This window comes from Camelus bactrianus, chromosome 14, assembly GCF_048773025.1.
Source record: "Camelus bactrianus isolate YW-2024 breed Bactrian camel chromosome 14, ASM4877302v1, whole genome shotgun sequence".
NCBI lineage: Eukaryota > Metazoa > Chordata > Mammalia > Artiodactyla > Camelidae > Camelus > Camelus bactrianus.
This window is the reverse complement of record NC_133552.1, coordinates 44,604,028-44,616,887: the sequence shown is the minus strand read 5'-3', so window position 1 is coordinate 44,616,887 and position 12,860 is coordinate 44,604,028. Positions and strand designations below refer to the sequence as shown.

General features: G+C 38.6%; 1 protein-coding gene across 25 annotated transcripts in view; it reads right to left on the bottom strand.

Annotated features, from left to right (window-relative positions):
- Positions 1-12,860, bottom strand: part of LMO7 (LIM domain 7) — a 189,907-nt gene that overhangs the window by 9,692 nt on the left and 167,355 nt on the right. For 16 of the 25 annotated variants that reach the window (XM_074378343.1, XM_074378344.1, XM_074378336.1 and 13 more), the window contains 10 exons: positions 12,508-12,669; positions 11,538-11,725; positions 10,506-10,566; positions 8,364-8,420; positions 6,481-6,506; positions 6,102-6,206; positions 5,410-5,502; positions 4,670-5,001; positions 3,558-3,623; positions 1,404-1,456 (listed from right to left, as the gene is read on the bottom strand). In XM_074378343.1, the coding sequence (XP_074234444.1) occupies positions 1,404-1,456; positions 3,558-3,623; positions 4,670-5,001; positions 5,410-5,502; positions 6,102-6,206; positions 6,481-6,506; positions 8,364-8,420; positions 10,506-10,566; positions 11,538-11,725; positions 12,508-12,669 (1,143 nt within the window). Of the gene's footprint in view, positions 1-1,403; positions 1,457-3,557; positions 3,624-4,669; positions 5,002-5,409; positions 5,503-6,100; positions 6,207-6,480; positions 6,507-7,226; positions 7,284-8,170; positions 8,213-8,363; positions 8,421-10,505; positions 10,567-11,537; positions 11,726-12,507; positions 12,670-12,860 lie in introns of those variants that run through there. The other 9 variants (XM_074378346.1, XM_074378352.1, XM_074378355.1 and 6 more) reach the window with 5 other exon arrangements.

The window sequence follows — 12,860 nt, the reverse complement described above, 5'->3', positions numbered from 1 at the left end:
TCAATGTCTTCTATTTTAAAGATGCCTTATTAGCATACTCAGGTTTTTTTCAAGAAAACGTTTGATAAAGTCTAGTGTCTGCTATTCAGGAGCTTACAGTTAGTAAAGGGGAGGAAACAGACATGCAAAAATAAGCAGATTAATAATGCAAGCCACAAATATTAACAAGACTATTTCAGAAAGTTACATTTGCTATTACAAACAGGTCACGTGTTTAAGTTCAAGAGAAAATATGATCACTGCAGGTTAAAAAGGTTTCATGGCAGGTTGAAGTACTTAAACCTTCATTTTAATAATAGCTTAGGGACAAGTTCAGGAGAGGAAAAACTGGAACTCCAAACAGGTGAGACCAGAGGAACCAGATCAGAGAGCATCTGGTAAGTTGGGAACTGAGAGAACAATTTGGCTACAGTTAAGGGTTCCTAATGGGGAAAACAGCAAAATAGGCTGAAAAGTTAAACTAGGGCCAGATAATGGAAGGTCCTATGAGTTAAGGGAAAGGGGTGGTCAGAAAACCTATCAGGAACTATAAATTCTACAGGTTTCAGCCGGAGGTTATAAACTAGCTGCCCTCAGAACGCTGGGGCCTGTGGATATTGTTTGGCTCACAGAGGGTTATAAAAATTTTTTAATTCCTTGTCAAACACTCAAAAGATAATATAAAAATCCAGACTTTTTTTTTTAAACTTCTATGTTACAACAGAAAGAGCTGGCAATCACAGGTCTGCATCTTCCCACACGGAAGTGACAGGCCGGAGCAGGGGAGCAGCCATCCACTTAAATGGGCACGTCCACCAAGTTCACCTCTATCCTCACCTGCATCACTGACCAGCACCCTACTTCCTCAAACCTGGTATGCAAACCCTGCTGGAAATGGTGTTTTTGATTACTTCTCCTCTCTCAGTTACACATCCCTGTAAATACAAGTTATACTAAAAATACCAGGTTCCAAATTGTTTTTCCCAAGTTTAATAAAACCATTATCATTCTGAGTTCTTTGACAACTCATTTAAACATACAGTTTCAGGTTTATATGCCATTTCAGATTTATATACAATTTCCCTAATACTCTGCAGAAAACTTTTCTGTCCCAATTCTTTGGCAGCAAGACGAACTCCAGCAGTAAACTCTAAACGGTATCAGCATCACTTTGCAAAATTTCCACATATTTTCTTAGCTTCTTAAAACCATTTTAATCTCTCAGCACTTCCTTCACCATAAAGTAAAGCCAAAACAAGCACAAGATAATTTTGTTCTTGTGCAAATGCTAAAAATCCGTAGTATTTTAATTATGTGATCTTAATGAACCTGAAATATCTTGACCTTAAAAATACTAATCATAGTGTGCGATAGCATAATTAAGCAACCGTGCAGAGGAGTTTTGAAAAAAAAATCACATTTACCATTTTTATTTGTGGGGTAATCATCCAGCTCAGTAGTGGATCTGGATTTATTCCTAAAACACAGAACATATTGCATACGTCACATTAAGAATACCCTTTTCATATTTATTAAGTAAGAACACCAAAAAGATTACTTTTTAAAGCAGTTGATTTATTTCACATGCCTGTTGAAAGCTGAATTTCTTTTCATACCAAGGAATTTTTCATGTTGTACAAACTAGCAGAAAACAGTGATATATCTAAAGAGAAAAGAGCTTGATGGTAGAAACAGAAACATGTGAAAATCCTCTCCAGTCTGATCCTGGTTAAAGTCTACGATTTTTAAACAACTTGAATGCTTTCACTCTCTTCTATTTCAGATCTCAATCTCACCAGGCTGTATGAAGCCTCTGTCATCTGATCACCTCACATCAGACTGTCAACACTTCCTTCGTGCTGCTGCTCAAGGGTCAAGAAGTCAACCTGTGGGGCTTTTGATCTGAAACAGCCACTCCCCAAATGCTATCCTAGCATTCCAAAGAAGTACCGGAGCACGCAGACACAGGCAGCTTCTGAAAAGGGCTGACTTTGTAATGATAGACCTTAGGTCTATCTGTCAACACTTGCTGATCTCACTCTCACCCTCCTAGGCACAATAACTACAAATAGTAGTAATAATGAATAATAATACATAATACACATTACCACACATGTGCATATATGCAGACAACAGACATAATGTATCAATATAACATATAATTATATGCAATATACAATGTATCACAATAGTCATGAAGGTTTCATGTGTATTAATGTAGAAGGGAATACTTTTAACACATGATGTCCAACTGCACTCCTTAATGCCTCTAGTGCATGCTTAATCACAATTGCCTGGAAGTGTTTCATATTTTCCAGGATTCCTTAAGTTTCCCTTCTCCTAATCTAATAGTTTTCTCAAAGTAATGAGCTAAAAAGCTTATTTGAATATATAAATAAACCCATAGCTTTAAAAAAAAAAAAACCTATACACATTTTAATGATCTACAGTTACCCAGAAACATTCATTATAAATAAGGTCATCCATCACTAGAATTTTTTTCTAGCTTAATGTCAGCCCATTACTAGCTGTATGTACATTCCTGTTCTTTTCCCTGTCTACTCTGAGCCCTAGTCAGACACCTTGATGGCCTATATAAATGAATCTTTCCTTATCTGTAAGGCAAACTTCCTAAAGAAGAAATTTTAGCTGTGAAAACACAAATTAATGGTCATACACTGGATGTATATATAGACACACTGTTTAGAAGGCCCAAAGTCCCTAGTGATTTTGAACCTGCAGAGCATTTTAAAAATTACTTTAAAGCATTAAATTGAATGTTTTAGGACATTTTAATACATGTGTAACTTTTCAGGTATCTGAAATTCTATCTTCATTCTCTGAAACTGACCAGTAGTCCTAATCAAACTAAGAGAAAGGCTATTCTCATTTCGGATGTCCACATGTAACTTTTGGTAAGTTTACGCCACTGCTTATAACTTCTTTAAAATAAACCTTAAGGTAGATGACAGAAATGAACACAACCCTTCTGTGTCCATTGCCCTTGCTCTGTGACTTTTCCCATAAAGAGGTAGAGGTTTTCCTCCTCTCTGTGAACTTGGGCTGATCTTGTGACTTGAGATAACAGAATGTGGCAGAAGCAGTGGTGTCTGTGCCAGTTCAGACCTCAGACTGCAAGGTGCCTTGCACACTTCTTCTGTTTAATTCTCTCTCTTTTCTCTGTCCAGCCACCATGCAGAGAAGACTGCACTGGCTTGCTGGATGTTGAAAGACACATGGCCTGTTGCTCTCATTGGCCCAGCTGACAGCCAGTCAACTACCCAAAGCAGAACTGCCTAGGACACTGGTGGTAGATGTACTGGGAACCCAATCAACTGAAAGAACCACCAATTGAGTTTAGTCGAAAGTGCTGACCCACAAAATCATAAGTAAAGTCACAAAGTTTAGGGGTAGTTGGTCACACAGAAAAAGCCAATTGATAACAAAGTTCAACCAGCAGGAACTCTTTGTATCCCACAAAAGAGCTAAAGTAGTCCCACAGAACACCCAGGCAATCCCTTAAATATTCATCTGAAGCCAACTACTCCAGGCAAATTACAATTAAATGCTCCACACACCTGTCACTGGGAAGCAGCCCTGAAGATTCTTCCTCTCTGTTTGGTATATCATAGGAATCAATAGGCCTAAAAGATGAAAAAAGAGTTTATGGTCAAAATATTAGACTTTAATGCCCTGAGTTTAAGAAATCGATATCAGAATAATTTATTCTACTCTCTTTATGAGAATAGTCTGAGTTAAAAACTAAACATAGAGAAGTATTTCAATCAACCCCTGCAGAAAACAGACCTACTACCACCAACAGACATTTGCAGTTCATTCAGTCACAAATACACACTGAGTGCTGTACTGTTCCAGTACTGTCCTTGGGCTGGGCTTCCGAAGTAAACAAACTTATTGTCCTCATAATACATTTTAGTGCAACAGGCAGGTTAACAGATAAGAAAATAAATGCATAATGGGGAGGATACAGCTCAAGTGGCAGAGCACATGCTTAGCATGCACGAGGTCCTGCATTCAATACCCAGTACCTCCTCTAAAAAAATAAATGAATGAACCTAATTACCTCCCCCTTCAAAAAAGAAAAAAGAAAAAGAAAAGAAATGCAAATGCAAAGCAGGGAAATATATACTGAGAGAAGGAGTGGGGAAGAGGCAAGTATTTCGGATAAGGTATTCTGGAAAGTCTGAGCAAGTGATATAAGAAGCCTGAGCAGAGACTTAAAGAAAATGAGTAAGACATACAAATACGTGAGGGAAGACTTCTCTGGGCACAGGGAGTAGAAAATGCAAAAGTCCTGGGGCAGAGTAGTTGGACATTTTCATGGAAGGAAAAGGAGGCCAGTGGGACTGTAAGTGACCAAGGGAGAAGAGTGGTCGGAAGCCGGGTAGACCAGAAGGCCGAGACCCAGCTCATACAAGCCTTCCAGCTGTGGTGGGGGCTTTGGATGGTGTTCTAACACGACAGGGAGCCATATGGAAACTGAGCAGAGGAGTAAGGTGACAGGATCAGACTGACAGCGGGATGGCTTCACTCAGCTCGTGTTCCTCTGTGTAAAGTGAGGGTAGTGGGAAGCGGCAGGACAAATCCGGTACCTCGGACGTGGGGAACGGATACAGCGAAGCCACGCCAACTGAAAAACCCCACCCGCCCTTCGGCCGTGGGGATAGACCTTCTGTACTGGTATATTTTGATGGAAGTTTCCCTCTCTCTCTCTGCCTGGCGCTTCTGCTCGTCGGCCTCGGCCTCTGCCTGATGCCGCTTCTGCTCCTGCTCTTCCTGGTACCGCTGCTCCTTCAGCTTCCTCTCTTTCTCAAGAGTGAGCTGTTCCAGCAGCTTTCTGCTCTGGTCCTCATTCAGGCCTTCCTCGTGCTGCTGCTGCCTGGTCTCCTCCTCTGCCCGCGTTCCCTCCGTGTCGGGAGCCTTGGACTCTTCACCCCGGCTGGCGAGGGCAGGGTCCCGGGTGGAGAGAGACAGGCTGTTGGAGTTCAGGACCATCAGTTCCTATGGGACCAGGGAGAAATGAAACCCATCTAAATCCGTGCACTTCTCTAATTTCATAGAGCAATGTCTAGGTTCGGTTTTAAATGATACTTATTGTTGTTGGCCCAGGATTGCACTTGAAATAATGGTAACGGTATTATCGCTAACAAAGCCACCCGTGGCTGGTGGAGCCGTAACACAGAACAGGAAGATGCACTTAGGGCCCACTGACAGAATCATTTAGTGATACTGCAGAGAAACTAGGAGGAAACATCAAAGCAAAATTCTGACAAACCAGAGCCTGGTATTTTCAAAGCGCTACATAGGTGATTGTGTGACAAAAGCCAAGTGAAACGGTGTAGCTCCCATTGTACAGCCAATTTCACCAACGAGGCAGAGAAGGGAGAACAGGGTGTGGTCCAGTACTACCTCATTCAAGTACTTGAAATTCTCTCTCTCAGCCTCCTGCTTAGCCCTCTGCCACTCTTCCCTTAGTTTCTCCTGTTCACGTTGATATTTTTCCTATAAGACGAGACGGCAAGTTAATTAATTAATTAATAAGTTAATGATGTTAATCTCCCATTCACATTTCTGCTAGCTCTACCCTTTACCCCTATCTTTAAAGAGAGGGATATTGGTTTACCCAATCAGATTGGCATCCCGGAAGAAGAAAATAGCTTATTCTGAGCTAAAATGCAGGCTTAGAAAGGGCAGGCACTCAGGATTGAACCCACATCCAACCCTGTAATTCACCGACACCCCTAGCTAACTGTAAGGGGCACTGAATTCCTCTACAACGGACCTAGTGTACAGTTTACACAGGTGGAAGTGCTTACAAATCCGCACACCTCTCCTGCATAAGAAAATCCACAAAACTAGAGAGCCACACACTCAACCAATCTGCACGGGCTAATAAATAATTTTAAATGGAGGACTCTGGAAATCTTCAAGACGGCAAAGTCATCGTTTCATATAAGATGCGCTCCATATCAAAAGATTTGTTAATCATGAGGTTATTGGCTTTTTAATTTTTTAAGTTGCTTTCTCAACGCAGGCTGACACAGCAGGAGACACAGTCAAAGCCAACCCAGTTCCTGCCGAACCATCCTGTCCTGCTCTACCTGCAGCAGGCGGTCCTGCTCCTTCTGCCACCTCTCCTGCCTCCTCCGCTCCTCCTCTTGATCCCACGCCCGGCGACTCGGGGCGCTGATGGTTGGGACTGGAAGCTGCCGGGTTATAAGAGAAAAGATGCAAACAGAGAACATGTTACTTCATACTGGCTGGAGCACCTTTGCACACATACATTATTCATGTCACCCTTGACCTACGCTGTACCAAGAGTTGGCTTCATATTTCAAAATAGGTCTCTGCATCTCGGAAAGCTTACTCCTGGAGAAACTCTTATGTAGCTTAAAACAATGGTAAGCAATGCTACTCTGTGCTAATTCAGCCCCACCGAGGCCTCCTGCTTTATTCCAACACCAAATGAGTAGGACTTACATCAGGCACCACGGAATCGGAGCTTCCTGTAGCACATGGGCAAAGAGAGAGAAAAAAAATACAGCGTAAGTCTTTGTTTCTATGAAATCATCCTTTTCAGAAAGTTGTATCACTACCTATTTCCATGCCAGTATACTAAGTGAAAATACTTTTTTCAAACAACAGTCAGTTTCTCTCCTTAGTTCCACCTGTTTGCTATGTATCTTCCAAATTCAAAGTCAGTAAAAAAGAGTAAAAAGAGATACTGAAGTTACACCCCAGCTCTACATGCTCAGCTAGATCACTGGTGTATTTCTAAGGGGTCTCAGGGTTCTTTTATTAATAAAGTGCATAGTATTCTCAAAGCTTGGCCTAATAGAAGGAAAAAACAGAATTATAAATGTCACAGTATCAACCAAACCCAGTTTTTTCCTTGCTGCTACTCAGTTACCTTGTGACCCCTGCAAATAACATTTTTTTTCAGGTCTTAGGGCCAATGAGCTACTTTTCTGAAATAAGCCACCCACCATCATGTTCAAGGAGCATTTTCCTCTCCTCTATTATTTAAAACACAAATATTCAGACTACGTGTGTAAACTTATGGGCAGAGTGTTATTTTTTTATTCTTAGCGGGTCTACATAATTGTGTGTGTTTGCATGTAGGACAATGATTATAAACATGTAAAATAAATGTCATAAAATACACTAACATTCAGTATTTTTTAATTTTCCTGAAACCTCAGCTATCAGACAAATTTTTCACTTACACATATTTTTAAGAAAACTGCTTTGAGATTTAGGAAAATATTCTTCCCTAAAATAGCCTGTTGAAGAGAAGTAAGTGAAAATTAAGATGGAGAAAGAAAAGGAATTGCTTTATTTTAGCCAATTTGAGCTAAGAATATTGTACTGTTTCAGTTAAATGACCACAAAAGAACAGTTGTTTAACCAAAAAATATCACAAACACTAAGGCACAAATAGATCCTTGCACATGCTCTTTCCATGTATGGTCAAAAAGAGATCTTAACTCACCACAGGAAGAATATCAGGAGATTAACACAAAATACATGAATCCAGTAAGTATCATGTTATAAAGCAAGTTTGTAAATATTTCTGATAATCTTAAAAGTAAGGAAGAGTAACATTTCAGACACCAGCAGCACACTCCCCACTGCCCGTGCCACTGCATCTCAAATGTTGGCTATTACTTTTAAGTTCTTGATTGCGAAACACAGAGGGTGAACTGCATTCACGAGACAGAGCATTAGACAAACGTGAGCGAGGAGAAAATGCCACGTGCACACAGCACACCGAAAAGCAGCGCTGCCCAACTACACCAACACAGAGGCTCGCAAAACGCGCTTGTTCGCAGGTGCGGCCACAATTTACTTTTAATTGACTTCAAAGTCAGCAGAGCAGTCCTGTTAACACTCCAAAGCCATCATCCCAGTAGCAATAAACAACTCTGCTCTTTACTAAGAGCATTTTCCATAACCGGAAATTTGACTCTTTAAAAGCCGGCCAATTGTATGTTGGTGTAATCTAATCTTATGCAATTTGTAGGAAGCAGTAAGGTATAAATGAAATTCCTCATTTCTTACTGTCACCCAGTGGCAAAAAGTGTGTGTTTAAACAGCATCTCAATTTTGTTTAATTAAAAAAAAAAAAAAAAACTTCAGAGGTATACAAAGGCACGCAAAGACCCATTACCACAGAGGTAGACCCATGAACTGTAAGAAAAGCTTGACGACCCTAAGGAAAGAAGGGAGATGGGTTACGTTGCCCAGTCGTAACGACAGCCCAGCTGAAGAGGCTCAGCGCCCAGCACCACAGAGTATGAGGAAAGACTGGAGAGTGGGAGCAAATCCATGAAAGACCATGAATTCTTAGCTCAGTAGTTTACCTTGTTCAAAAAATTGTGATCGCCTTTTTAAGTTTTTCAAAGAAATAGGTTCAGATGCTAGTTGAAAAATACAAAAAAAAAAAATTATCAATACTATGTCATTCATTTTAATCTCTCACCACTGGAAAACTAAATGATACTCAATACATCTTTCCAATCTGTAGCAATATTATTTTTAAAATGACAAAACGAATAGCCATAGAAGATAGGGATTATTTCAATGCATAAAGACACACATAGTTTTAGTAATCTATACTACGTTCCAATTAGTAAAAGGAACTAATATTTTGATTAATGAATTTTAGAAAATAGCATCATAGTTTCATAGAAGCTGAAATACCTAGATCACGCAGCTTTGGGGAAACAGAAATTAAATTTTTTTTGCTCAGGTTAATCAATTCAAATTCTCTTTTAGTCCAAGAAGAATTGTTTGTAACTAAGAGCCTGTAACTAAGAAATGTTTGTAACTAAGAGTTCATAAGTGAAAAAGGAACTAAAAAATAATGGGGAAGACGATAAGAAAATAAATAATACCCAGAAAATGATTTAAAAATGCTAAAATTAAAACTTTCTTCTAACTAGACTATTTTGCCCTAGTTTCCAAGATCTTTCAGCCACTAATTTTAAATAAAGCAAACAGAGTTCAATCAGATAAAAAAGAAAAAGAAAATATTCTGACTTCTACAGATCTGTCTCAGGATTATGGCAAATGATTATTATACTTCCGTTTATTCATAAAATGTAAATGCAATTATTATTTGATACTAATTGGTATTTATTTATCTAAACAAAACCCTCAAATGACAGGGCCTGTGTCCTGCCCTATAGTTACTAACGGGGGCTCTGCCTGAGTCACTGGCAGAACGGGACCTGCATGTCTTAGATTAAAACATCATGAGATAAACAACAAGTTCATACTGAATAGCACAGGGAACTATATTCAATATCTGGTAGCAACTTATGATGAGAAAGAATATGAAAACGAATATGTATGTTTATGTATGACTGAAGCATTGTGCTGTGCACCAGAAATTGATATAACATTGTAAATTGACTATACTTCAATTAAAAAAAATACATATATAAAAAAAAGACCTTGGAAATAATTTAATATCATTCTTGCTGATAAAAGTCAGTGTTAGACCATGTTAACCTCGACAAAACTGTTCACTCTCATGGCTATTAATGAGTTGAAATAATGCAATGTTATACCTAGGTATATGATGAGCCTTAATCATTAAAAAAAAAAAACTCATGAGGGAAAAATAAGTCATGTTCACTTTTAAAAACCCTTTTGATAAAGAATGCTATGTCCAACAGTTAAAACATAGTCCCCTCTATCAGAAATTAAATACAAAGTTAAGTAATCCATAAAGGAGGGGAAATGTATACACTCGGTTTGACTTTGATGTAAGGTATTGCTGAGAACTGGCAAATGCAGATTCAAAGCCATCAGTCTGCCGTGAAAACCCAGCCCTGTGCCTGGCAGCCTAGTTTCACGCTGAGAGATGTTTCTTCTTCTCTGGGTCTCTTTCCCTGCCTGTGTGGACCAGATCTTTCTTATTTATTTTGTATGCCTAAGGAAAAGCATGTAGTGTGTGGTAACTAAATCATTTAGAGAGGGCCAGGAGGAGAAAGAGAGGGATAACTCCATAACACAAAGCTTCCCTAGATGTTATGTCTGCTTTTTTATTACAAATGGGTACTTTTACAACAACTGTTATTGTCATTGACAGTTCCCTCTTACAAGCTGCTTCCAAGCTTGTCCCTTTCAAAACAATAAAGGGGAAAAGGAAACCTCATTCGTTGTTTTGTATTGAACTAAGATTCCCTTTGTCAGCACACCATAGCAAGAAGGCTCATGGCCTCAGGAAAACCAGTCTTAATTATTTGGCTTAGACACACAAGCACTCAGAGCTCTTGGACACACTGCCAAAGCTTTGTTTGCAGTTCCTGGACTATGCAACACTGGAACTGAACGCCCTTCCACCTGGCTGCAATTGGATCTGTGTGCTAACCTTTTAGTTTCCACTTGCAGTGGATCAGTTTTGCTTTCACTCATAGCTATTAATTTTTACAACAGCAGAACCTGAGTACTGTGACTTCTATATTATAAATGCAAGTTCTAGTGGTACTGTTTACCTTTTGATTCAAAAGTATTGCTTTCCTCAGGAATGCCATTGATTTCCTTGGATTCAGTTTTCTGGAGAGGATAAAAATGACAGTTAACAGCATTCTCTCCCTTTGGACTTTGGGCTTAATAATGCATCTTCCCTTGGTGAAAATATCTTTTAACAAGATGAGGTTTTCAGGATACTAATATATTCCTGACAGCCTTTTACAAATAATAGAAACTATTTTTTTCATTGTTCTTTAATACTGGAGGAAGGATTAATGACCAGCTGCAAGCATGGATGGCTGTAAGTTAAATCAGTCAGTAATTTTCCAAGAAACATGATGGGCCAAATAATCATTAGTCCATTTGGCTTATATTTATGAGTAAGCAAAACAGTCACATAGGACCCTCTAACATTTAAACTTTTCTTACATTGTAGCAGCATCTCCTTTTTGGATAAAAGAGAGGATCTCAAGATAACAATTGTATGTAGAGAATCAATATAAACACTTATTTAAACATATAAGTTTAACGATTGCTTTGATACTTAATGTCTACATAATTATTTTTATCAATTAATGTAAACTATTTCAACCACATATGTAAGTCTACCCATCAAACTCACCTTCACAAGAACTAAAACCCCTTCATGAGGCTTTAAATTGCACACAATTACTATACTTATTTCACCAGCGAAGAGTAAAGAAAGCATAGAAAAGTTATAGTGTTTAATTTTACATAATTACTACTTCTCATCCACAAAGATCTGAGAGATGGGTATAATGATGAAAGACTGGTAAGGAACACCTGCAAAAAAACACTATCAGATCTTTTGATTTTACCATTATATAACTCACCATCACTCTAAAGTATTAATGAGTAATGCCTTATGATTTTTCAAAAATATATTTCACTCTCATTACTATAAATTACCTTATTCAATTATCTGTTTTTAAAGTAGCATCAAAATTGTTCAAACAAACTAAATCCCCCCTACACACACACTACCTGAAGTTGCTTTGCTATACCCAAATACTCTCACTTCTCAAAATACTTACAGAATGCCAAAGGCTTTCTGAGAAATCAGTTGTCATTGATAGATCTGAAGATTTGTCTGAGCTGTAAATTCCGGAAGTTGCATCAATCCACTTTGTTTCAGGTGAACCTACAATTTTGGTAGCCATACTGGTGAGATTGAGGGTTTTATGCCGTGTAAATGGCAGGGAAGGTTGGTCTGTGCCCCAGTCTGATTGTCACATGAAGATCAAGAAATGAGTACACAGAAAAGTTGAAGTGGAAAGAACAAAGTTACTGAATGTACATATACAAAATACACATACACAAGACAAATAAATCAGACAGCATGTGAAAGAAATGAAGAGTTTAGGGCTTTTATCAACAGACCACCTTCCAAAAACGCAGGATTAGAGTATGTTAATAATGAAAAGATGGGCAAATTTGCTGAATCCTTCTGTAAGCCAGGACTGGATATTATATTTTGATATCGTAAGTTGGTAGGTCTGGGGAGGCTTAACGCCCCACCCCATGTAACCTCAACAATTAAGAAGCACAATGGTGAAATGCATATCGGAAGTTCCTTCGGAAGGAACAGCCAGGATACTGACCTACTGTGTCCTCTCTTACACCAGTTACAGCCAAGGTGCTGCAGAGAAAGTGAAACCATAGTGCAATTCTTAATATTCAACATTATTATATGACTCCCAAATGCAGATACAATGACAAGAGCCTTTGGTTGATATCTGCATTCAAAGCCAGCTCAGCATATAAATCAGTCAATAAATAATGCAGAATTCAGTAAATTTGCTAGCCAAACGTTTTCAGACAGAATATCCAAGGAAGCATCATTCAAGATTTGTCTCAACATAACCACAAAACATCTTTAAGCCAAAAAAATAAAAAAAGTAAAATGAAAAGAAAAAAAAATTATTGAAGCAAGCTGTTATGACTACTTGCCAAAGACCAGTTCCCAATTTAGAAAGCCAAACACAGTGGTATAAACTAGCTCACCAGACTTTCCATGGCGCCTGATATCCATTACTAGGTTTCCAGCTTCCTGAGCTTTAGCCATGGTTTCCTCCCACTCTTTTGTGTCCTTATATGAACACTTGGTGTTGTTGACAGCAATAATTTCATCATCTACCTGTAGCTGAGAAAATTCTGCTGGGCTACCTAAATAAAGTAAAATAAATTAAATCACTGATTTTAAAAATCCATGTTCTACTAGGCATTGTTATTTAAATTAAGGCAAAAATGACTTCTTAATCATTTCTCCTATTTTTTCAGGTGGAGAAGAGTCACAAACTTTCTTAAAGTTATCAAATATTTGAGTAGCTACAACATTACAAAGCAACCAAAGGAGG